This window comes from Anomaloglossus baeobatrachus, chromosome 6 (assembly GCF_048569485.1).
Source record: "Anomaloglossus baeobatrachus isolate aAnoBae1 chromosome 6, aAnoBae1.hap1, whole genome shotgun sequence".
NCBI classification, from domain to species: domain Eukaryota; kingdom Metazoa; phylum Chordata; class Amphibia; order Anura; family Aromobatidae; genus Anomaloglossus; species Anomaloglossus baeobatrachus.
Genome location: NC_134358.1, coordinates 549,239,371 through 549,267,359, shown reverse-complemented (window position 1 = coordinate 549,267,359; position 27,989 = coordinate 549,239,371). Strand labels below are relative to the sequence as shown.

Sequence of the window (27,989 nt, the reverse complement as noted above, 5' to 3'; positions counted from 1 at the left end):
TCAGTGTGTCATCCATGTGTCATCAGTGTGTCATGCATGTGTCATCAGTGTGTCATCCATGTGTCATCCATGTGTCATCAGTGTGTCATCAGTGTGTCATCCATGTGTCATCCATGTGTCATCAGTGTGTCATCCATGTGTCATCCATGTGTCATCAGTGTGTCATGCATGTGTCATCAGTGTGTCATCCATGTGTCATCAGTGTGTCATCCATGTGTCATCAGTGTGTCATCCATGTGTCATCAGTGTGTCATGCATGTGTCATCACTGTGTCATCCATGTGTCATCACTGTGTCATCCATGAGTCATCAATGTTTTCAATCTGTCATCAGTGTGTCATCCATGGGTCATCAGTGTGTCATGCATGTGTCATCCGTGTGTTATCCCTGTGTCATCAGTGTGTCATCCATGTGTCATCAGTGTGTCATCCATGTGTCATCAGTGTGTCATGCATGTGTCATCAGTGTGTCATCCATGTGTCATCCATGTGTCATCAGTGTGTCATCAGTGTGTCATCAGTGTGTCATCCATGTGTCATCAGTGTGTCATCCATGTGTCATCCATGTGTCATCAGTGTGTCATCAGTGTGTCATCCATGTGTCATCAGTGTGTCATCCATGTGTCATCCATGTGTCATCAGTGTGTCATCCATGTGTCATCAGTGTTTTTAATCTGTCATCAGTGTGTCATCCATGGGTCATCAGTGTGTCATGCATGTGTCATCCGTGTGTTATCCCTGTGTCATCAGTGTGTCATCCCTGTGTCATCAGTGTGTCATCCATGTGTCATCAGTGTGTCATCCATGTGTCATCAGTGTGTCATGCATGTGTCATCAGTGTGTCATCCATGTGTCATCCATGTGTCATCAGTGTGTCATCAGTGTGTCATCAGTGTGTCATCCATGTGTCATCAGTGTGTCATCCATGTGTCATCCATGTGTCATCAGTGTGTCATCAGTGTGTCATCCATGTGTCATCAGTGTGTCATCCATGTGTCATCCATGTGTCATCAGTGTGTCATCCATGGGTCATCAGTGTTTTCAATCTGTCATCAGTGTGTCATCCATGGGTCATCAGTGTGTCATGCATGTGTCATCCGTGTGTTATCCCTGTGTCATCAGTGTGTCATCCCTGTGTCATCAGTGTGTCATCCGTGTGTTATCCCTGTGTCATCAGTGTGTCATCCATGGGTCATCAGTGTGTCATCCCTGTGTCATCAGTGTGTTATCCATGTGTCATCAGTGTGTCATCCATGTGTCATACATGTGTCATCAGTGTGTCATCAGTGTGTCATCACTGTGTTATCTGTGTGTCATCAGTGTGTCATCCATGTGTCATCCGTGTGTCATCCATGTGTCATCAGTGTGTCATCCATGTGTCATCATTGTGTTATCCATGTGTCATCAGTGTGTCATCCATGTGTCATCACTGTGTTATCCATGTGTCGTCAGTGTGTCATCCATGTGTCGTCCATGTGTCATCCATGTGTCATCAGTGTGTCATCCATGTGTCATCAGTGTGTCATACATGTGTCATCAGTGTGTCATCCATGTGTCATCAGTGTGTCATCAGTGTGTCATACATGTGTCATCAGTGTGTCATGCATGTGTCATCAGTGTGTCGTCAGTGTGTCATGCATGTGTCATCAGTGTGTCATGCATGTGTCATCAGTGTGTCATCCATGTGTCATCAGTGTGTCATACATGTGTCATCAGTGTGTCATGCATGTGTCATCAGTGTGTCATCCATGTGTCGTCAGTGTGTCATCCATGTGTCATCCATGTGTCGTCAGTGTGTCATCCATGTGTCATCCATGTGTCATCAGTGTGTCATGCATGTGTCATCAGTGTGTCATCCATGTGTCATCCATGTGTCATCAGTGTGTCATCAGTGTGTCATCCATGTGTCATCCATGTGTCATCAGTGTGTCATCCATGTGTCATCCATGTGTCATCAGTGTGTCATGCATGTGTCATCAGTGTGTCATCCATGTGTCATCAGTGTGTCATCCATGTGTCATCAGTGTGTCATCCATGTGTCATCAGTGTGTCATGCATGTGTCATCACTGTGTCATCCATGTGTCATCACTGTGTCATCCATGAGTCATCAATGTTTTCAATCTGTCATCAGTGTGTCATCAATGGGTCATCAGTGTGTCATGCATGTGTCATCCGTGTGTTATCCCTGTGTCATCAGTGTGTCATCCATGTGTCATCAGTGTGTCATCCATGTGTCATCAGTGTGTCATGCATGTGTCATCAGTGTGTCATCCATGTGTCATCCATGTGTCATCAGTGTGTCATCAGTGTGTCATCAGTGTGTCATCCATGTGTCATCAGTGTGTCATCCATGTGTCATCCATGTGTCATCAGTGTGTCATCAGTGTGTCATCCATGTGTCATCAGTGTGTCATCCATGTGTCATCCATGTGTCATCCATGTGTCATCAGTGTGTCATCCATGTGTCATCAGTGTTTTTAATCTGTCATCAGTGTGTCATCCATGGGTCATCAGTGTTTTCAATCTGTCATCAGTGTGTCATCCATGGGTCATCAGTGTGTCATGCATGTGTCATCCGTGTGTTATCCCTGTGTCATCAGTGTGTCATCCATGGGTCATCAGTGTGTCATCCGTGTGTTATCCCTGTGTCATCAGTGTGTCATCCATGTGTCATCCGTGTGTTATCTGTGTGTCATCCATGGGTCATCAGTGTGTCATCCCTGTGTCATCAGTGTGTTATCCATGTGTCATCAGTGTGTCATCCATGTGTCATACATGTGTCATCAGTGTGTCATCCATGTGTCATCCGTGTGTCATCCATGTGTCATCAGTGTGTCATCCATGTGTCATCATTGTGTTATCCATGTGTCATCAGTGTGTCATCCATGTGTCATCACTGTGTTATCCATGTGTCGTCAGTGTGTCATCCATGTGTCGTCAGTGTGTCATCCATGTGTCATCAGTGTGTCATACATGTGTCATCAGTGTGTCATCCATGTGTCATCAGTGTGTCATCAGTGTGTCATACATGTGTCATCAGTGTGTCATGCATGTGTCATCAGTGTGTCATCCATGTGTCGTCAGTGTGTCATGCATGTGTCATCAGTGTGGCATGCATGTGTCATCAGTGTGTCATCCATGTGTCATCAGTGTGTCATGCATGTGTCATCAGTGTGTCATCCATGTGTCGTCAGTGTGTCATCCATGTGTCATCCATGTGTCATCAGTGTGTCATCAGTGTGTCATCCATGTGTCATCACTGTGTCATGCATGTGTCATCAGTGTGTCATCCACGTGTCGTCAGTGTGCAATCAGTGTTTTCCATCTGTGCTCCATCAGTTTTTCATCCATGAGTCATTGGTGTGTCTTCAGTGTTTTTCATCCATGTATCATCCATGTATCATCCATGTGTCATCCGTGAGTCAGTTTTTTCAATCTGTGTCCCAGGAGTTTGTCTTCTGTGAGTCATCAGTGTTTTCAATTTGTGTGCCATCAGTTTTTCATCCATGAGTTATCAGTGTGTCTTCAGTGTTTTCTATCCATGTGCCATCAGTTTGTCATCCGTGAGAGATCAGTGTGCCATCAGTTTGTCATCCGTGAGAGATCAGTGTGCCATCAGTTTGTCATCCGTCTTCTTCCAGTATGAATGAAATTTCGACGCTTCTACTTTTGGTGTTAAACACACAGCACATGGACTGTACACTGATTATCCGCTGATGCCACCCGTGTCCTGTGTTTCCATGGACCCCTGGACTTTTACCGGCCCTCATTAACTGGGCTACCAGAAAAAACGAACATGTGAAGATCCTCATAGATTACAATGGGGACGGGTGGTGTCTGTGAAAACAACGTATGCCACAAGTACCGGAAACACGGCCGTGTGAAGGAGGCCTCATATGGAGGGTTTATGGTGGCGGCCACTATTGAAGGTGTATTGGGTCGTCCTGTTGCAGTTACAGATATTGTCGGCTTGGACCTTTCACTTTTTTGGGGGTCCTGTAGCTCACAATGATATTGAAGTACCGTATTTGTCCCTGGGGCCTTGTGGCCGCCTATGGTCACTATTTTGGAGACTGTTGGTGCCACTTTTTTTGAAGAAAGTGTTCATGGGACCATTTTGGTGGCACCCTTAGGCTTTGTTCACATAGAGGTTTTTCTGGTGTTACAAAAAGAAAAAAAAAAAAAAGCATTAATTTTTCAATTGGAAACCAATTCAGAAAACATATTTATTTTAGCTTTTTCAGATTTTGAAAAGTTTTATTTTTTTCCTTTTAAAGTCCTTGTTTGGGTTTTTCTTTTTTTCCTTTTTTTGCAGGCTTTTGATTGGACGGTGATTTTTTTTTTTCCAACAAGTAATTTTTGAAAACCTCTTCAGAAAAAAAAGCTCCAAAAACTCTTAATTTGAATATCAAAGCGGATTTTTCTAGTAGAAATGAATCGGAAGAGTTTTCCAAACAATTCTTGAGGCGCTTCGGAAGAGAAACACCTATAATAAAAAAAACTTAGTGTGGATATAGCCAAAAACAGATCTGCTGTAAACTAGCAAAGCAAAAATCTGGAAAAAAAAAAGAAGAAAAAAAGAAAAAGTGATCCAAGAATAAAACTTTTCCAGAACTCTTCAAAAAAACACTTCAGGAAAACAAAAACTGTACAAAAAATGAGATTTTCTTTAACTGTTTTCTGCTTGAAAAGCTCGGAAAAAAAACCCTGAATGTGTAAATTAGTTTGATACGAGGTACAAGAATAAAAAAATATATAGTTGTGCCCTTGTGATGTTTTTAATCTGTGCGGTAGTTTTTCAGCAGCTTCACGTTGTTATCCCATTGATGTATCCCAGTGGTCGTACCCACTAAGCTAAACACAATGTATGGACCCCGCAGCGTCTCCTGTGTGGTCTCCTGACCCCCGGCCATGCTGAGAAATGTTATTATTACTGCGGCCCCATTGCTGAGAACTATAAACAGTCTCCGAGCCAAGTGCAATTCTGCAAAATGCTGGGGCTCCGCATGGTAAAGAGTCAGTATTTTGTGGCTTTTGTTTCCCTCCGGTGACGCTTGGTGTCGGTAATTACGTCGCTTCCTTTTAAGATTTGTGAGCGCTAATTGTAATCAGATTCCGGCGGAGTCTTAGTTAATCCGTTATCGGGAAGTTTTAGGACCTGATTTGCATCTTCCCGCATTCTGAAGACATAACAGCACCAGATGTTCCTTCTTATTGACTCACACTCTTCAAATATTGGATTTTCTACATATTATTTGCTTTGGAATCACTTTTTACTCTCACATTTGGGATGTTGTTTGGTTTTATAAGTCTGGAAAAAGTCTGTACACCCGCCATCACGGCTCCCCCACCCAGCTTTCCCAGTCTCCTGAATGGTAAATCTGTCTAATTGTGCTGTGTCTGCTCCCTTCACTTTTTTTTTTTTAAGTAAACAATATACACTTATATTAAAAAAAAATATTGAATTTTTTTTCCTCTGTTATTCATCCTGGAAATGTGTGAATAAGTTAACAACTGGGTGAATAGTGATATGTAATTATAAATGTAAGTATTGCTTTACCAGGAAGATCAGAAGAGGAATTGTACAATACATTCATGCTTCATAATTAATACATCGGAGATATAGGCAGAGAGCTTTATGACGACAGGGATTGCGTAACATAATGTCACGTGAGCCCCAGGAGTGGCAGTGCTATTTTACAAGGGGGATGTCCACTAATTGGACAACCCCTTTAAAGTCATTTATACGCGCATGTAGGTCATAGAAAGCTGAATAAAATGATACCTTGATATCTATGATTTGATTTCTTCTTCCTGAGAAATCCACATTTTTCTTATACGTCAATGAGCTGTTAAGATCTATGGGCTGGATATAGATCTCCCTGAGACTCCGCCTCCAGATTTTTTTTTATTATTATTTTTTTATATAGCGCTAACATTTTTCGCAGCGCTTTACATACATCAGGAACACTGTCCCCATTGGGGCTCACAATCTAGAGTCACTATCTGTATGTCTTTTGAGTGTGGGAGGAAACCGGAGTACCCGGAGGAAACCCATGTGTCGCGGGCGGAGGAGGGGGCGCTGCGCTCTCCCACTGCTCGGGTCCGGCTGCCGCGGCTGCTGCTGCTCGGTGGCTCGAGCGATGGGCCGGATCACAGGGACTCGAGCGGCGCACCTCGCCCGTGAGTGAAAGGGGTTTGGTTTTTGGGATAGTTTATTGTCCGTGACGCCACCCACGGTTGTGGTGATGGTGTGGACACCACCGCTGCTCTGGACGGGGATCCTGGGAGTGGTGATATGGAGCAGCCAGATGTTGGTTTGCCCCTCCGTGGGTAGGGGTTTTGGTAGTCCCGGGGCCCGGTGATGGGGAGGTCAGTTTGGTGGACAGGCGGGTTATGGGGCCTGTGGAGGTGCAGGGACGCAGGGGTAGCGCTGTGTCGCCCGGCACGGAGGTACTCACTCAGCCAAAGGATGATGACCCAGTTCACGGTAAACAAGCGGCTGGTTGGACGGGTCCCTCGGACGGCTACGGTGCTGATGTTCCCTGCAGTTAGCGGTGACGGTCACTTCCCTGCACCTAAGTACGGTTCTTTGGTAGCGATGGGTTCCCACCCCTAACCCGCTCCCCAGCTTGGATGTGAGCCGGAGGAGCCCCTCTCTTGCCCTGAGAAACTGGTGCCCTGGCGGTGGCGGTGTCTCTCCTCAACGGTCGGACTGTTGCCTTCAATCGGGACTTGGTTGTTGGGAGACCCAGAGGTCCCCTTCACTGACGGATTTGGCAAATTCACGGCGACTCCTAGCCTTGCCGGGATCCGAAAGGCCCCTGCCAATGGTGCTGACTGCTCTTCGTATACCGCTCCGGTTCCGCCGGGCCACCACCCGTCCACGGTCCTTTCGGCAACCTCCGAGTAGCCTCTCCTGCAGACAGTCACCGCCGTCTGCCAACCTTGCTGTCTCAGTCCGGGGCACACACCCGGACCAACTTCAGGCATTTCAACTGTCACTCTCTCTGTCACTACTCTCACTGTCCTCCTTCTCCTTCGTCTCACTTTGAACTTCCACTTCACTGTTTACTCCTTCACTTCTACTCTCTATCTCTCCCTAAACTCATCTGCAACTCAACTCCTGGTTTTCCCGCCTCCAGGGCTGTGAACTCCTCAGTGGGTGGAGCCAACCGCCTGGCCCACCCCCTGGTGTGGACATCAGCCCCTGGAGGAAGGCAACAAGGATTTGTGTTCTGACCTTGTGTGTACCTGCAGGGAATGTGGGGTGTGTGTGGTGTTGTGACCTGTGACCCCTGGCTTGCCCAGGGCGTCACACATGCAAACACGGTGAGAACATACAAACTCCTTGCAGATGGTGTCCTTGGTGGGATTCGAACCCAGGACCCCAGCGCTGCAAGACTGCAGTGCTAACCACTGAGCCACCGTGCCGCCCATATATTATATGAAAGTGTGAGACATGTAAAGACCGACAGTCTGCTCTACTAATCTACTGTACATATCTCACACTAGTTACACCCCCGTCATTTACAATGAGCTCTGGAGGCAAATTCTCAGGGAAGATCTATGTCTATATGGGCATGTAGGTCATGGAAAATTGAATAAAATGATACCTCTTCCTAAGGCTGCTTTCACACCTCCGGTTTTTGCAATGCGGCACAATACGGCACTTTGCAGGAAAATCGCAACCGTTTTTTTTTTGCTGCCGGTTGCGTTTTTTCTGCATAGACTTTAATTGGTGCCGCATTGTGCCGCATTGGCTCGCGTTCGGTCCGGTTTTTGCCGCATGCGGCAGATTTAGCCGATGCGGCGGCCGGATGGAACGTTGCCTGGCACGTTTTTTCGTGCGGCAAAAAAAACCGCATCGCGCCGCATTCGGCCGATGCGGCGCATTTTTCAATGCATGCCTATGGCTGCCGGATGCGGCGCAATGCGGCAAAAACCGCATCCGGCCGCCGCATGCGGTTTTTGCCACTGCGCATGCTCAGTAGCATGCCGCAAGCGGCAAAAACCGGACGGGCCGCATGGGAAAAACTTATGCAAAGGATGCGGTGTTTTCACCGCATCCGTTGCATAGCTTGCACAGCCGGATTGAGCCGCACAGCTCAAGCCGGATGTGTGAAAGCAGCCTAAGAAATCCACATTTTTCTTAATATGTAAATGAGCTGTTAAGACCTATGGGTTGGATATAGATCTCCCTGAGACTCCGCCTCCAGAGCTAATTATAAATGAAAGGGGGCGTTACCAGTGTGAGACATGTAATGACTGACAGTCTGCTCTCCTAATCTACATGTCTCACACTAGCTCTGGAGGCGGAGTCTCAGGGAGATCTACGTCCGGCCCATAGATATTAACAGCTCATTTAGATATATAAGATAGAAAAATGTTGATTTCTGGGAATAACAAATCGTATCACAGATATGCTGGGTATCATTTTATGCAACTCTCTATGACTGACATGCCCATGTAGACGGCCTATGAGGCTTATTATCCTACCGACAGATGCCCTGACATGTCCTCTCTATATGGAGACCACGTTGATTGGTTTAATTACTTTAAAGGAATGTATAGTCAGAAAATGATTCATTGTCTATATTAGATTTCGTATTAAATGTATTTTTAAAACATTTTTACCAATATTTATATCACCATCTGTGTCAAAAATACAATGAAATTTTGAAATTCTCACACCGGGTTTATTTTAGACCCACAGTTCCTGATCTTTACAGAAGACTTTTCAGTATACTCTTTATCATCATAGACAAAATTACAATAACTGATAATATATCTAAACATAGCTGATAATGCAAGATCCAACAATTACAACCAGCGATGCCACATCCCACCTGTAACTGATAACACCTTTATATACAGCAGATAACATAGGATACGCCATTCACAATAGATATCACAGCTCACCTCCTGCACAATGACAGACAACACCTCTATATACAGTATATAACACAGGATGCACAATTCACAATAGGTGATGTCACAGCTCACCTCCTCCTCCTGTACAATGACTGATAACACCTCTATATATAGAGGATAACACAGGAAATACCATTCACAATATGTGATGTCACAGATCACCTCCACTGCCTCCTGAACAGTGACTGATATACAGTTGATAACAGAGGATCCACCATTCACATTAGGTGATGTCACAACTCACTGCCTCCTCCTCCTGTACAATGACTGATAACCCCTCAATACAGCAAATAACATAGGATACACCATTCACAATAGGTGATATCACAGCTCACCTCCTCCCCCTCTTGTACAATGACTGATAACACCACTATATACAGTAGATAACAGAGCTTCCAGCATTCACAATAGGTAATTTCACAGCTCACCTCGTCCTCCTCCTAATAATTCTGGGGATCGATCCGGTGATCTTTGGTCGCGTGGTTGGTTTCACTCTCCATTGGACTGCAGCCTGTTTTGTATTCGTCCAACTGCTGTTAGTTCTCTTGTCTTTCCTTTCCTGGCCTTTCTGTTTTATATTTCCACTCAGGGGAGTTCACTTGCTTGTTTTCTTAGCTCTATCACATCTTGGTAGGGGCTATTTATACTCGCCTTGCACATGCCTCACTTGCTGGCTATATTCTAGAGATGATGGATGTGTGGAGTCCCCGCTCTTCAGTTTAGGAGAATTTTACTGAATTATCCCTTTTGCTTTTCCCTGTGGATTGTTTGTGTGTTTCCCTTCCCAGCATTCTCCTATTCTGCGTCATTTTGGATTTGGGGGGGTTCCTTTTAATCCGTACTTCTTTTTGGGTTTCTTTCATTTCACGGCATGGTGGCTCAGTGGTTAGCACTGAAGTCTTGTGTTGGCTCAGTGGTTAGCACTGCAGTCGTGTGGTGGCTCATTGGTTCGCACTGAAGTCTTGTGGTGGCTCAGGGGTTAGCACTGCAGTGGTGTGGTGGCTCAGTGGTTAGCACTGAAGTCTTGTGGTGGCTCAGTGGTTAGCACTGAAGTCTTGTGGTGGCTCAGTGGTTAGCACTGCAGTCTTGTGGTGGCTCAGTGGTTAGCACTGCAGTCGTGTGGTGGCTCAGTGGTTAGCACTGCAGTCTTGTGGTGGCTCAGTGGTTAGCACTGCAGTCTTGCAGCGCTGGAGTCCTGGGTTCGAATCCCACCAAGGACATCATCTGCAAGGAGTTTGTATGGTCTCCCCGTGTTTGCGTGGGTTTCCTCCGGGTTCTCCGGTTTCCTCCCACACTCGAAAGACATACTGATAGGGAATTTAGATTGTGAGCCCCAATGGGGACAGTGTTCCTGATGTATGCAAAGCGCTGTGGAATATGTTAGCGCTATATAAAATTATTATTATTTATTTTATTTTATTTAAAAAAATTGGGCAACTCTCAGACCAGTGTTATTCTATAGGGCTGTACAGATGATTGCGTGAAAAATGGCAACAGGTGCTAGTTTCTTCTTGTGATGGACCCAGCAATTAGGTAATCAATACTATAAAGAGATAAAATAAATAATAAATAAATAAGAAGATTAGTAAATCCGATCATTGTCAGACTTTTTTTCTGCAGTCAAGATTCTGTTCTTATATTTGTATCAAATAGAATACATGAAATAATAATAAAAACAAAACAATGAAAACGTAATTTCTGCATCATTAGTATATAGAAACTCTCACCCGGGAGACAACATAAATAGTTCTGAATAATGACCCAAGACATCGACAGGACCCATTTAGCAACAGCTGATGCAGATCTCCCTCCATACCCAAATGCACTCTTCATGAGCCTGCTGGATACCAGTACTAATGTACACATGTATCATCGGCCAATTAAGTATAATAAATGTGTTACAGGCGGGAGATGTAATAATAAATACATCCATATTGTGCACATTATACAAAGAAAACTGCAATATAGGTGTAATGCCTGCCTGGATCAACAGGCTCAGGTGGGATGTAATGGACAGACTCCACTCACCAAGCAGGACCCCCAGAACCCTGAAACCCTTTAACCCCTATACAGGGATTTGGAATTACACAGGACACTGGAGATCACTACCTGTGGAAGGCTGCAGTCCGAGAGAGTAGTAGTCAGGCAGGGTCAAACCAGGAATAGCAGAACAGGGACAGAATCGGCAGACAAGCACGTAATCAGAAAACGTAGCAGAGGTCAAATCCGGATCGGGCAGCGAGGTACAAAAACAGCAGGCAGAAGGGTAGTCAGGAAACAAGCAGAAGTCAGCACACAGGAATCACAAAACAGAATAGGGCAGACCAGGAGCCAGGAAATCAGAACTATCTCTGGCAGTGGTCATGTGACAGGAGGGGGAATAAGAAGGGTGTGGTGTCTTCCCATTGGCTGTAGCTGAACGCTGGCAACTTCAGCTGGAAGACACACGCCACCCACAGTCAGCCAGCGGTACTGCAAGATAGCCCAGCCCAGTGGATGATCGGAGCCTGCGCCCACCGGTGCTGCTGGCATCGACTCCTCTCCCATCACCAGCACCATCCACGGCAGGAACACAGCGTCGCCTGGCGATCGGAGCAGCAGTTACTGGAGCAGACGCCGGTGGTGACGTAACAATAGGGTAAAAAAAAGGCATAAATGTGAATATGTACCTATTTTAACTAAATAGATCTTTATTTGTGTGCTGAATAATTGTGACGCCCTGGAGAACCCAGGTAGTCACAGATAGGCCCCTGCATTACACCGTTCCCTCATTGGGTAACACACAGCCGACCTGAAACCCTAGTCACCCCCCCCCCCCCTTAGGGAAAGATAGACACACCAGTGGGCGTGAGCAGGCGATTGGTGCACGTCCACCCAGGGGTGTAGACAGCCCGAGGCGGGAAAATAGTCAGTTTAGTCTGAAGTTCAAGTTGAGAGGAGGTGTGCTGGGGCTGTGTGCGGCTCCAGCACCAGAGGTCAAGTTGAACGGTACCAGGGTAGGAGCCCTGGTGCCTCTGGCTAGGTGGCAGATGGTGGTCTCCATCAGCAGGAGACGAAAAGACGGATCGGTGGAACTGAGGTGGACCGGGACAGGGTTGTTGCCCGCCGGTACCGACATGGGGAACCGACCCGGAAAACGTAGCAAAAGGGGGGTACTCGGACCCTGAAGCCAGAAGCGGACTGGTTAATTAACCGATTGAGGCCAGGACTAGAGGTCCTGTCCCACCCAAAGTCCCTCATAGAAGACAACAGCCCACCGATTAGGGATAAGAGGTCACCGCCAGGGCCCATAGATCCCACAGGCCAGCGTCTGCGGGCACGGCTCCTTAGGCCACATCCAGCCGGGAGCGGACTCCTAAGTTTCAGACTGGGAAGTAATTTCTACTTAAAACAGTGCAGAGGACAGAGATAGAGACCACCAGCCGGGTGGGGGACCCTGAATGCAACCGGCCGCGGCACCGGCCACCATCACCTTGGTTTACCAGAGACTTGTCTGTTTTACTAACAGTGAGTACACCAGCACCCCCAGCAGTCGCCATTCCCTGCACCAAGCCACCGGGTCCCAGGGCCACCATCCCTGCCCACGGAGGGGTTAACAACTTGCTGCACAACATCTCCCCCGGGTGCCCCGTAACTGCAGCGGTGGTGTCCCACTTCACCACACACTGTGGGTGGCGTCACTAACTTAATACGGCCCAGCCCGTACATATTCGTCCCCCCTTTTATTCGGCGTGTCCGCGAGACCCCCGGGTCCGGAGACCCTCGAGACACCACCCCTGAAGGTCCGGACTCGAGCAGCGCTGGCTGCTGGCATGGGGGTGGCACATAATTTCTTAGTATACAGCAAGGCAGAGGGGATGTATCACAAAGGTGGTGTAAACCTGGATGTTCGCTCTGGTACTCTTAGGCGGGCTTTGCACACTACGACATCGCAGGTGCGACGTCGGTGGGGTCAAATTGAAAATGACGCACTTCCGGCATCGCATGCGACATCGTAGTGTGTAAAGCCTAGATGATACGATTAACGAGCGCAAAAGCGTCGTAATCGTATCATCGATGCAGCGTCGGCGTAATCCATGATTACGCTGACGCGATAGTCCGATGTTGTTCCTCGCTCCTGCGGCAGCACACATCACTGTGTGTGAAGCCGCAGGAGCGAGGAACATCTCCTACCGGCGTCACCGCGGCTTCCGTAGGATATGCGGAAGGAAGGAGATGGGCGGGATGTTTACATCCCACTCATCTCCGCCCCTCCGCTCCGTTTGGCCGCCTGGCGTGTGACGTCGCTATGACGCCGCATGACCCGCCCCCTTAACAAGGAGGCGGGTCGCCGGCCAGAGCGACGGTCGCAGGACAGGTGAGTCCATGTGAAGCTGCCGTAGCGATAATGTTCGCTACGGCAGCTATCACAAGGAAATTGCTGCTACGACGGGGGCGGGTACTATCGCGCTCGGCATCGCAGCATCGGCCAGCGATGTCGCAGCGTGCAAAGTACCCCTTAGTGCTATGAGGCTTATTAGGGGATTCAAGGGAAAGGTTTTACGAATCCCTGGAGAGACCGGCAGGTCTGGCTATTAACATACCTCCACCCATGGGTGTGTCTGATGTGTTCAAATGGAGACTAGTTGGCACATGGTCAGTGTGTGGAGGTTGTTATGCCTCCAGAGAGGAACCTCTGAGACAGAGTGAATGGAGAGTGAGATACCTCCACAGAGACACTTAGGAGGAGAAGTGTATCCGAACCTGAGCAGGCGTACCGAAGGGGAAATGTTAAAATTATGTGGGAAGAGTCTTTGTGTTATGTTCCTGGAGAGGTTTATGTGATATATAAGAAACTTGCTGGACTTTTTCTTGCAAATGAAAATGTTCCTGTTGTTTTCTCTAAGAAGCAAGTTGAGTGAGTAGCCCCATCATATTACATTTGAAACACAGATTCAATTAGGATACTGGAGAAAAAAATAACCCTGTGTAAGCAGAGTTAAAAGATAAAATTATGAGAGTACACAACAACCACTAGGGGGATCTGAGGAGCTTAATGCATACGGTCTATACATCAGATTCAATAATAAACCTGTATGCAGTGAATCCTTAAAGGGGATTTACCAGGTTTCGGAATGATGGTCTCACAAGAAGTTAATTTGACTGTTTTAGCAGAAATAAACTGGAAAATAAAGCACAATAGGGTCTTAACCGGATTACAAAGGGAAAGAAAAAGGGGAAAACCTGGCTGCAGTTGGGTACCCATAACCACAGAAATTGCTGAAAATAGCTGTTTCAGGCCCATGAGAGTAATATTATGTGGTAGGGAATAGTGGGGTTAAATCCTGCGCTGCCAAGGGGTCGAGCAAAGAAGAGATGAGACTTGAGATCCAATAACAGTAATAGTTTAGTTTAATAGTCAACATGTTTCAAAGTAATAAAGTAATAAAAACGTCTTCCTCTTTTAATACTATGGTGTTAGGGGGTGTTTGATCCATCCTTACTATAGGTTGCTCCAAAACAATGATGTATGTGATATTGGACAATGCAATGCTTCATAACGGAAGACACAATATGTAATAAAAGACACCGCTATACATAATAAGGGAGGACATGGTATGTGATAAAAGGCAATGCTATTCAGAATAAGGGAAGAAACGGTATGTGATGAAAAAAAATAACACTATACATTTTAATGGAGCACACTATGTGATATTGGACAATGCAATGCTTAATAAGGGAGGACACAATATCTAATAAAAGACACCGCTATACATAATAAGGGAGGACACAGTATGTGATAAAAGCTAAAGCTATACATAATAAGGGAGGACACAATATCTAATAAAAGACACCACTATACAGTTAGGTCCAGAAATATTTGGACAGTGACACAAGTTTTGTTATTTTAGCTGTTTACAAAAACATGTTCAGAAATACAATTATATATATAATATGGGCTGAAAGTGCACACTCCCAGCTGCAATATGAGAGTTTTCACATCCAAATCGGAGAAAGGGTTTAGGAATCATAGCTCTGTAATGCATAGCCTCCTCTTTTTCAAGGGACCAAAAGTAATTGGACAAGGGACTCTAAGAGCTGCAATTAACTCTGAAGGTGTCTCCCTCGTTAACCTGTAATCAATGAAGTAGTTAAAAGGTCTGGGGTTGATTACAGGTGTGTGGTTTTGCATTTGGAAGTTGTTGCTGTGACCAGACAACATGCGGTCTAAGGAACTCTCAATTGAGGTGAAGCAGAACATCCTGAGGCTGAAAAAAAAGAAAAAATCCATCAGAGAGATAGCAGACATGCTTGGAGTAGCAAAATCTACAGTCGGGTACATTCTAAGAAAAAAGGAATTGACTGGTGAGCTTGGGAACTCAAAAAGGCCTGGGCGTCCACGGATGACAACAGTGGTGGATGATCGCCGCATACTTTCTTTGGTGAAGAAGAACCCGTTCACAACATCAACTGAAGTCCAGAACACTCTCAGTGAAGTAGGTGTATCTGTCTCTAAGTCAACAGTAAAGAGAAGACTCCATGAAAGTAAATACAAAGGGTTCACATCTACATGCAAACCATTCATCAATTCCAAAAATAGACAGGCCAGAGTTAAATTTGCTGAAAAACACCTCATGAAGCCAGCTCAGTTCTGGAAAAGTATTCTATGGACAGATGAGACAAAGATCAACCTGTACCAGAATGATGGGAAGAAAAAAGTTTGGAGAAGAAAGGGAACGGCACATGATCCAAGGCACACCACATCCTCTGTAAAACATGGTGGAGGCAACGTGATGGCATGGGCATGCATGGCTTTCAATAGCACTGGGTCACTTGTGTTTATTGATGACATAACAGCAGACAAGAGTAGCCGGATGAATTCTGAAGTGTACCGGGATATACTTTCAGCCCAGATTCAGCCAAATGCCGCAAAGTTGATCGGACGGCGCTTCATAGTACAGATGGACAATGACCCCAAGCATACAGCCAAAGCTACCCAGGAGTTCATGAGTGCAAAAAAGTGGAACATTCTGCAATGGCCAAGTCAATCACCAGATCTTAACCCAATTGAGCATGCATTTCACTTGCTCAAATCCAGACTTAAGACGGAAAGACCCACAAACAAGCAAGACCTGAAGGCTGCGGCTGTAAAGGCCTGGCAAAGCATTAAGAAGGAGGAAACCCAGCGTTTGGTGATGTCCATGGGTTCCAGACTTAAGGCAGTGATTGCCTCCAAAGGATTCGCAACAAAATATTGAAAATAAAAATATTTTGTTTGGGTTTGGTTTATTTGTCCAATTACTTTTGACCTCCTAAAATGTGGAGTGTTTGTAAAGAAATGTGACAATTCCTACAATTTCTATCAGATATTTTTGTTCAAACCTTCAAATTAAACGTTACAATCTGCACTTGAATTCTGTTGTAGAGGTTTCATTTCAAATCCAATGTGGTGGCATGCAGAGCCCAACTCGCGAAAATTGTGTCACTGTCCAAATATTTCTAGACCTAACTGTACATAATAAGGGGAGAAACGGTATTTGATGAAAAAAAATAACACTATACATAATAAGGGATGACACTGTATGTGATATTGTATATAAGAATAAGGCTGCACATCAAACTTAGATAATGGTATAATGCCTCAAGCATATGGAAAAATGTTGGAATATACAATGAAAAATGCTACTTGCTAATTTGAACATGTGAATAATGAATTGCATACCTGCTATGAATATTAGAAAAAAGGAGATATTTAGCAATCGCATTGATCAATGTAACTGAGCCCCAAAACCTCGTCAAGGTATATCTCTATATTGGGGTCCCTAGCTCTGTGACCCTAACTGTGTGTCATCTCATTGCAATTAAAAACTGCTATGGGTGGAGAGGGGTAACTAAGGACTTTCTTATATAGGAAATGGAAAAAACATGGCCGAAAGGGGCGGAGCTGTGTTCACATTCAGAAAAAAAAAACTACATATAACTGAATAGGATAACTGAAGTGAGCACTAATATATATATATGAGTGCAAGCCAAAAAAACATACTATATATAAGAATAAGGCTGCACATCAAACTTAGATAATGGTATAATGCCTCAAGCATATGGAAAAATGTTGGAATATACAATGAAAAATGCTACTTGCTAATTTGAACATGTGAATAATGAATTGCATACCTGCTATGAATATTAGAAAAAAGGAGATATTTAGCAATCGCATTGATCAATGTAACTGAGCCCCAAAACCTCGTCAAGGTATATCTCTATATTGGGGTCCCTAGCTCTGTGACCCTAACTGTGTGTCATCTCATTGCAATTAAAAACTGCTATGGGTGGAGAGGGGTAACTAAGGACTTTCTTATATAGGAGATGGAAAAAACATGGCCGAAAGGGGCGGAGCTGTGTTCACATTCAGAAAAAAAACTACATATAACTGAATAGGATAACTGAAGTGAGCACTAATATATATATATGAGTGCAAGCCAAAAATACATACTATATATAAGAATAAGGCTGCACATCAAACTTAGATAATGGTATAATGCCTCAAGCATATGGAAAAATGTTGGAATATACAATGAAAAATGCTACTTGCTAATTTGAACATGTGAATAATGAATTGCATACCTGCTATGAATATTAGAAAAAAGGAGATATTTAGCAATCGCATTGATCAATGTAACTGAGCCCCAAAACCTCGTCAAGGTATATCTCTATATTGGGGTCCCTAGCTCTGTGACCCTAACTGTGTGTCATCTCATTGCAATTAAAAACTGCTATGGGTGGAGAGGGGTAACTAAGGACTTTCTTATATAGGAGATGGAAAAAACATGGCCGAAAGGGGCGGAGCTGTGTTCACATTCAGAAAAAAAACTACATATAACTGAATAGGATAACTGAAGTGAGCACTAATATATATATATGAGTGCAAGCCAAAAATACATACTATATATAAGAATAAGGCTGCACATCAAACTTAGATAATGGTATAATGCCTCAAGCATATGGAAAAATGTTGGAATATACAATGAAAAATGCTACTTGCTAATTTGAACATGTGAATAATGAATTGCATACCTGCTATGAATATTAGAAAAAAGGAGATATTTAGCAATCGCATTGATCAATGTAACTGAGCCCCAAAACCTCGTCAAGGTATATCTCTATATTGGGGTCCCTAGCTCTGTGACCCTAACTGTGTGTCATCTCATTGCAATTAAAAACTGCTATGGGTGGAGAGGGGTAACTAAGGACTTTCTTATATAGGAGATGGAAAAAACATGGCCGAAAGGGGCGGAGCTGTGTTCACATTCAGAAAAAAAACTACATATAACTGAATAGGATAACTGAAGTGAGCACTAATATATATATATGAGTGCAAGCCAAAAATACATACTATATATAAGAATAAGGCTGCACATCAAACTTAGATAATGGTATAATGCCTCAAGCATATGGAAAAATGTTGGAATATACAATGAAAAATGCTACTTGCTAATTTGAACATGTGAATAATGAATTGCATACCTGCTATGAATATTAGAAAAAAGGAGATATTTAGCAATCGCATTGATCAATGTAACTGAGCCCCAAAACCTCGTCAAGGTATATCTCTATATTGGGGTCCCTAGCTCTGTGACCCTAACTGTGTGTCATCTCATTGCAATTAAAAACTGCTATGGGTGGAGAGGGGTAACTAAGGACTTTCTTATATAGGAGATGGAAAAAACATGGCCGAAAGGGGCGGAGCTGTGTTCACATTCAGAAAAAAAAAACTACATATAACTGAATAGGATAACTGAAGTGAGCACTAATATATATATATGAGTGCAAGCCAAAAATCATATATATATATATTAGTGCTCACTTCAGTTATCCTATTCAGTTATATGTAGTTTTTTTTCTGAATGTGAACACAGCTCCGCCCCTTTCGGCCATGTTTTTTCCATCTCCTATATAAGAAAGTCCTTAGTTACCCCTCTCCACCCATAGCAGTTTTTAATTGCAATGAGATGACACACAGTTAGGGTCACAGAGCTAGGGACCCCAATATAGAGATATACCTTGACGAGGTTTTGGGGCTCAGTTACATTGATCAATGCGATTGCTAAATATCTCCTTTTTTCTAATATTCATAGCAGGTATGCAATTCATTATTCACATGTTCAAATTAGCAAGTAGCATTTTTCATTGTATATTCCAACATTTTTCCATATGCTTGAGGCATTATACCATTATCTAAGTTTGATGTGCAGCCTTATTCTTATATATAGTATGTATTTTTGGCTTGCACTCATATATATATATTAGTGCTCACTTCAGTTATCCTATTCAGTTATATGTAGTTTTTTTTCTGAATGTGAACACAGCTCCGCCCCTTTCGGCCATGTTTTTTCCATCTCCTATATAAGAAAGTCCTTAGTTACCCCTCTCCACCCATAGCAGTTTTTAATTGCAATGAGATGACACACAGTTAGGGTCACAGAGCTAGGGACCCCAATATAGAGATATACCTTGACGAGGTTTTGGGGCTCAGTTACATTGATCAATGCGATTGCTAAATATCTCCTTTTTTCTAATATTCATAGCAGGTATGCAATTCATTATTCACATGTTCAAATTAGCAAGTAGCATTTTTCATTGTATATTCCAACATTTTTCCATATGCTTGAGGCATTATACCATTATCTAAGTTTGATGTGCAGCCTTATTCTTATATATAGTATGTATTTTTGGCTTGCACTCATATATATATATTAGTGCTCACTTCAGTTATCCTATTCAGTTATATGTAGTTTTTTTTCTGAATGTGAACACAGCTCCGCCCCTTTCGGCCATGTTTTTTCCATCTCCTATATAAGAAAGTCCTTAGTTACCCCTCTCCACCCATAGCAGTTTTTAATTGCAATGAGATGACACACAGTTAGGGTCACAGAGCTAGGGACCCCAATATAGAGATATACCTTGACGAGGTTTTGGGGCTCAGTTACATTGATCAATGCGATTGCTAAATATCTCCTTTTTTCTAATATTCATAGCAGGTATGCAATTCATTATTCACATGTTCAAATTAGCAAGTAGCATTTTTCATTGTATATTCCAACATTTTTCCATATGCTTGAGGCATTATACCATTATCTAAGTTTGATGTGCAGCCTTATTCTTATATATAGTATGTATTTTTGGCTTGCACTCATATATATATATTAGTGCTCACTTCAGTTATCCTATTCAGTTATATGTAGTTTTTTTTCTGAATGTGAACACAGCTCCGCCCCTTTCGGCCATGTTTTTTCCATCTCCTATATAAGAAAGTCCTTAGTTACCCCTCTCCACCCATAGCAGTTTTTAATTGCAATGAGATGACACACAGTTAGGGTCACAGAGCTAGGGACCCCAATATAGAGATATACCTTGACGAGGTTTTGGGGCTCAGTTACATTGATCAATGCGATTGCTAAATATCTCCTTTTTTCTAATATTCATAGCAGGTATGCAATTCATTATTCACATGTTCAAATTAGCAAGTAGCATTTTTCATTGTATATTCCAACATTTTTCCATATGCTTGAGGCATTATACCATTATCTAAGTTTGATGTGCAGCCTTATTCTTATATATAGTATGTATTTTTGGCTTGCACTGTATGTGATATTGGACATTTCAATAGTTAATAAGGAAGGACACAATATTTATTAAAAGACATCGCTATGCATAGTAAGGGAGGACACGTTATGTGATAAAAGGCAATGCTATTCATAATAAGGGAAGAAATGGTATGTGATGAAAAAAAATAACACTATACATTATAATGGAGCACACTATGTGATATTGGACAATGCAATGCTTAATAAGGGAGGACACAATATCTAATAAAAGACCCCGCTATACATAATAAGGGAGCACACATTATGTGATAAAAGGCAAAGCTATGCATAATAAGGGAGGAAACTGTATGTGATAAACAATAACGCTATACATAATAAGGGATGACACTGTATGTGATATTGGACATTTCAATGGTTAATAAGGAAGGACACAATATTTATTAAAAGACATCGCTATGCATAGTAAGGGAGGACACGTTATGTGATAAAAGGCAATGCTATTCATAATAAGGGAAGAAATGGTATGTGATGAAAAAAAATAACACTATACATTATAATGGAGCACACTATGTGATATTGGACAATGCAATGCTTAATAAGGGAGGACACAATATCTAATAAAAGACACCGCTATGCATAGTAAGGGAGATCACAGTATGTGATAAAAGCTAAAGCTATTTATAATAAGGGACGAAACTGTATGTGATAAAAAACATAATACATAATAAGGGATGACACTGTATGTGATATTGAACAAAGCTTAATAAGAGAGGACAGAATATTTATTAAAAGACACCGCTATTCATAATAAGGGAGGACACCGTATATGATAAAATGCAATGCTATGCATAATAAGGGAGAAAACAGTATGTGATAAAAAAAACATTATACATAATAAGGGAGGACCCTGTATGTGATAAAAAAAAATGCTCAACTCCCTTCTTACTCTGATGTGTAGTCTTGCACCCACTTTCCCGCTGAATCATTCTGGTGGTTCAGTGACATGTTTGCATTCATCATTGCATGGAAAATGCTGAGTGGCGATGCAGGATGCTGACAATGGCTTCCTGCAGCTCTGCTGTTACATTCAATAGGGACACGGATTCAAGGAAGCTAGGATTGTTTCTCTGCTTTGCTGCTCCACAGTATAAAGGAGACCCATTGATACCCCTCTCTCTCCATAGGTGCGCCTCTGATCATAGCTATGGGGAGTGCAGAATTAAAAGTCAATCCTGAGCTTGGGTTCCCGAGAGGGGCCTCTGCTACATTAGAAGACATCAGTATCATACATGGGACATGGTTGCTGATTCTCTTTATGCCGCTATTCTCCTGATTCTGGCTTTCTTTTTTCTTTTGCTCCTGCACCCCACTGTTTCTGAGATATGAATCTTTTTCCCTGTACGTAAATGTAGTCTTGTTACCAAGTGGGTGTGGTCATCTCCTTGAAGACCACACCCAAGAGGAAATTCCTTTTGTCATGATCCAGGTCTATATCGGCCACTGTGGTTTGATTATTTCACCCAGCTCCGGCCTGGTCATGTCAGGGGTTAACTCCTCTCTGCCTCACTCCAGTTTCCGGGACACTATGTCTTGGTGCTGCACCTCCGGTTCAGTGCCATGATAGTTTATGCTCTGCAGCATGTGTTACTGGCTCTGGTGAGTTACCTGACCTGTCCTGCCTCCCAGCTACATTGTTCTGACCTGTACTCTCCTCATTCGTCCGTCTATCCTGGTCCCTGACTACCCGCTCCTGTCTATTGTGTGCTCTTCCCTGTCTGTCTTATCCTGGTCCCGACCTGTTTGTCCTCCCACCCTTGTTTGTACTTGGACTTCCTGGCATCTGACCTCTATCCTTGTTCCTAACTTTGGCTCCGCCTCTCCCTTCTGTTGGATATGGGACTTCCTGGCTTCCGACCCTCGGCTATCACCTGACCACAATTTGATTATCCCTGTGCTATTGACGAGACCTCCTGGTGCTGACCTGGTTTAATGACTACCCTACTGCCCTCTGGTGGTTTGCCTGCTAACTGCACTATACCTATACAGTGAAGAAGGGGCCATATCTCTGGAATGGAGAGGAGCAGGGACAAAAGGAAAACAACACTAGATTCAGGAGAACAATGACATTTACATACATTTTAAGAAATTGCATACTTGTAGCATTTAATAAGTCCTTTTAAAGAATAATGTTTATTGTACCTGCCCCGAGTGATTTCTCTCTCCTTCTCTTCTAGAATGCCTATATCTTGTACTACATGGCCATTGTAGGACACGCCTTGTCCATCGTCTCATTGTTAATTTCCCTTGGAATTTTCTTTTATTTCAAGTAAGTAATCCTGATTATAATTGTTTGCGTCTGATTTTCTGATCCTATTAATAATGGAAAAAACTGAAGGGCTGAATGCTGATGTATGAGAAGAAAGCAAAGCGCTCGGTGGTAATGGAAGGGGCTTGTTTGTAGATCAAGAGCAATCCACAAAACACAAAAGTAATTTTTTAAATCGAGGCTAGAATTATTATTTTTTTAATACTTAAAGGGAATGTTACATGGATGTAATTTCTGCTTCATTTATTAGATGTGGATCTGTAGAAAAGAAATAATGTGTTCTTCTGTTTTCCAATTGCTGTATTTATTTTATTAATTTTTTCTTTCTAATTTCTTATTTTCTCCTGAAAGAAACACATTGGTGTGTGTATTTTATAGCATTTATTGCAGTTTTACTATCATGCCATGTACAGACCTCCAATCATAAAATATAGCATTTATTAAAAGGGTTGTAGGGAACTAAGATAATGGTGACCTTAGGAGAGATCATCAATAGAGCGCCAACACCTCTGATACTGTATAAGTCATCAGTAGGGGTCCAACACTCGTCATTCTCACCACTGATATCTGGACAACAGAAGTTCACATTATATGGAGTTGGAACAACACAGATAGGTACACTGTGTGGAGTCTGTTCTTAGGTACACTGATGAGCAAAAGGGTAACAATGTTTTGAACTTTTGACTTTCAGGCTCCATAGCTCACAATCTACTACAGCTTTGAGCGTGAGATGACCTTAATTTCATAGACAATCATCTTGGCTATTTCATACATAAATTTGACTTGCGAATATTTAGGATATGTTTAGTTATGCAGATTCTTGTCATGTCACTGCATTGTTACTGTTTTGCTCCTAAAAAGCTAAATTAAAATTTGTTAGTATTTTTTAAATCCACCTTTGGCTTTCACCTTTGCCTTAATCCTTCTGAGATCTCCATCAGATTCAAGCATGTCTCCACCGATATCTGATTCCAGGTCTCTTCTATACGTTCCCAGTGTTGTTGTATAGTGATCAGCTCACTTGGGGATGTATACAGTTTTTTTCTTCATCTCTACCCACAAGTGTTCAATTGAGTTGAGGTCTGGGGACTGTGGGGCCAATCCAGCTCCTCTACTTCATTGTCACTGAGCCATTTCTTCTCCAATCTCGCCGTATGCTTCGGATCATTGTTCTGCAGGAACACTTTGTCGTCCTTTTCATTCTCACAGTACTCGAGTGTACGAAGTAACTCGTTTTGTAGAATCCTCACATATAGCCCAGCATTGAGGCCACCATCCCTCCTGGTCAAGTATCTAACTCCTTTGGCTGTTCAACAACCTCATATCATCAGGCTTCTTCCACCGACAGTTCTTTCAATTTCTCGATCCATTAGACCCTCTTTACCTTGTTTCATCCAAAGCCATTTGCCCCCATCAGAGCCGTCTATTGACTTTCATCTCTTTGCGCCAAATCACCCGTTTCCAATCTTCTATTTTCCACTTGTTGCACTTTTTTGCAATCTCGAGCTGCTGCTTCTTATTAAGATACTGAAGTTGAGGCTTCTTCACCTTTTTTGTGCCACCAATCCAGACTTGTGTAACGTGCTTGCATGGACGTCTGTGATCTCACTATTATGAAGCATACGAGCCGCCTCCACTGCCGTGTGTCACCAGAACTGATAGACTTTGTGATGAGCGACTTGTTGACTCCGATATTTTGCCTGGACTTCACCTCTTGGCTTTTTAATGGAGGGACGGACTTCATTTCATATTCTTCCATCTGTCATGGTCTCACAGGATGCAGTTTGCAATTTTCTTGGCTGAGAGACTGCTATCGATGAACTGGATGATGCTGTTTTTCTTTTCTTGTGAAATCTTCATGATGGCTTGAACCAGTAACCTTTCTCTTGAGAATCAACCTATTAACACAGTGCTATTAAGGAATGTGAGAACAGGTTGTAATTTGTAATATTTAGAAATAAAAAGACCTTTCCACCATCAGGAGCAAAACAGTAACAATGCAGTGACATGACAAGAATCTGCATAACTAATCATATGCTAAATAGTTGCAAGTCAAATTTATGGATGAGATAGCCAAGATGATTGTCTATAAAATGAAGGTCATCTCAAGCTCAAAGCTGTAGTGGATAGTGAGATATGGAACCTGAAAGTCAAAAGTTCTAAACATTGTTACCCTTTTGCTTGTCAGTGTATTACAACTCAGCTGAAGTGTGCTGATTTCATACATTGTGATCTTCCATCAGCCACAGCTATCAGCCTAGCGGTGGAGGTTCCAGGTGTCATACCCTCACCCTTCTGATATTGCTAACTTATTGTCCTATTTTTTAGATGTAATGATATGACTCTGCAAACTCTGTCTCAATCTATACAGCAGAGCTGATAATTGAGTTGCACAGAACATCCCATGCCATCCCATGGTATCTGCTCTTGTGAACAATGTAATTATTACAATGTTTTAAGATTTTTATTTTTTTTTTAATGGATAACAGTCATAGCGAACGTTTTTGATACTGACACAAATTTGGGTTTTCACAAACTTTGCTTCTTAAGTGATTTCAGATCTTTTAGTCAGATGTTTTATGGTTTCTTGAAATATTGCTCCTGGATGGTTAAGAGTTAAGTTGCTCTTATATTCCGTTCTTTATTCATGGCAATGATCTTAGGCAAAATTGTGAGTGAGCCCCCCTCCATGGATGAGAATCCCCCACACATGATTGGTGCCAGGATGTTTTACTGTTAGTAGACACAGGTTTCATGGTAGCTCTCAGCTTTTCTTCTTCAGACAACAATCCTTCCATATCTGAAGGGGGCAGTGGTGTAATGATCACGGTCGCAGTGATCGCAACAGCCTGTTTCAGCTGGATGTGCAACCAAGGGCGCTCATTCAGCTGAAATACATCGCAGCACAGAGACCCATTGGGTCCCTGCACTGCAATGTGCCAATTAAGGCTATGAACATTCACTGCTCCCTACTCCCATATGGGCATGGGGAGCAGAGACTATGCCAGCACCCTGCAGCTGACTGTGCTGTAAGTGGATGTGCCGTGTATGACAGTGAAGTTGCGGCATGCCATCATTGGAGGGGGACACCGGGGGAGCCGGGAGAAGGTGAGTATTTAAGTGTTTATTTTGTTTACTGTGTGCAGCACCCGGGTGTATAATATAACCAGGATGCGGCCAGGATTGGGACATAAAACCAGCTGGGGCCATTATGGAGACATGTATACAAGGCTGGGGCTATTATGGGGACATGTATACCAGGATGGGGCCATTATGGGGACATTTATATCAGGATGGGGACATATATACAAGGATGGGGCCATTATGGGGACATATATACCAGGATGGGGCATTATGGAGACATGTATACCAGGATGAGGCCATTATGGGGACATGTATACTAGGATGAGGACATATATACAAGGATGGGGCCATTATGGGGACATATATACCAGGATGGGGCATTATGGAGACATGTATACCAGGATGAGGCCATTATGGGGACATGTATACCAGGATGAGGACATATATACAAGGATGGGGCCGTTATGGAAACATGTATAATAGGATGGGGCCATTATAGGGACATGTATACCAGGATGGGGCCATTATGGGGACATTTATATCAGGATGGGGACATATATATGAGGATGGGGCCATTATGGGGACATATATACCAGGATGGGGCATTATGGAGACATGTATACCAGGATGAGGCCATTATGGAGACATGTATACCAGGATGGGGACATATATACAAGGATGGGGCCGTTATGGGAACATGTATAATAGGATGGGGCCATTATAGGGACATGTATGCCAGGATGGGGCCATTATGGGGACATGTATACCAGGATGGGGCCATTATGGTGCATCTATACTAGGATGGGGCCATTATGGTGCATGTATACCAGGATGGGGTCATTATGGGGACATGTATACCAGGATGGGGTCATTATGGGGACATGTATACCAGGATGGGGCCATTATGGGGACATGTATACTAGGATGGGGCCATTATGGGGACATGTATACCAGGATGGGGCCATTATGGGGACATGTATACCAGGATGCGGCCATTATGGGGACATGTATACCAGGATGGGCCATTATAGGGACATCTATACCAGGATGGGGCCATTATGGGGACATCTATACCAGGATGGGGCCATTATGGGGACATCTATACCAGGATGGGGCCATTATGGGGACATGTATACCAGGATGCGGCCATTATGGGGACATGTATACCAGGATGGGGCCATTATGGGGACATGTATACCAGGATGGGGCCATTATGGTGCATCTATACTAGGATGGGGCCATTATGGTGCATGTATACCAGGATGGGGTCATTATGGGGACATGTATACCAGGATGGGGTCATTATGGGGACATGTATACCAGGATGGGGCCATTATGGGGACATGTATACTAGGATGGGGCCATTATGGGGACATGTATACCAGGATGGGGCCATTATGGGGACATGTATACCAGGATGCGGCCATTATTGGGACATGTATACCAGGATGGGCCATTATAGGGACATCTATACCAGGATGGGGCCATTATGGGGCATGTATACCAGGATGGGGCCATTATGGGGACATGTATACCTGGATGGGGCCATTATGGGGCATGTACACCAGGATGGGGCCATTATGGGGCATGTATACCAGGATGGCACCATTATGGGGCATGTATACCAGGATGGGGCCATTATGGGGACATGTATACCTGGATGGGGCCATTATGGGGCATGTATACCAGGATAGGGCCATTATGGGGACATGTATACCAGGATGGGGCCATTATGGGGACATGTATACCAGGATGGGGCCATTATGGGGACATCTATACCAGGATGGGGGCCATGAATGGCAAGAATGATTATTTGGAGAGAAAGAGGTGTCAGCCAACAGTAAAGCCTCCTGAGACCATTCTTGTGTGGAGGCTTCTAACATATTGGAGGGGGCTCACTCACAATTTTGCCTAGGAACATGGCCATGAATAAAGAATGGGATCTGAACATCTTCCAAGAGCAACTTCTCCCAACCATGTAAGAGCAATGTAATGATGATGCTTTTTGAAGCATAATGAAGACCAGGTCACAAGGCAAAAGTGACATTTTGAGTCCATGCC

At 43.5% G+C, this 27,989-nt stretch overlaps 1 protein-coding gene across 1 annotated transcript in view; it reads left to right on the top strand.

The window, feature by feature from the left end:
• CALCR (calcitonin receptor) overlaps positions 1-27,989 on the top strand; it is a 314,575-nt gene that overhangs the window by 224,264 nt on the left and 62,322 nt on the right. Inside the window, exon 6 of the mRNA XM_075315660.1 lies at positions 22,753-22,844. Coding sequence (XP_075171775.1) covers positions 22,753-22,844 — 92 coding nt within the window. The remainder of the gene's footprint in view (positions 1-22,752; positions 22,845-27,989) is intronic.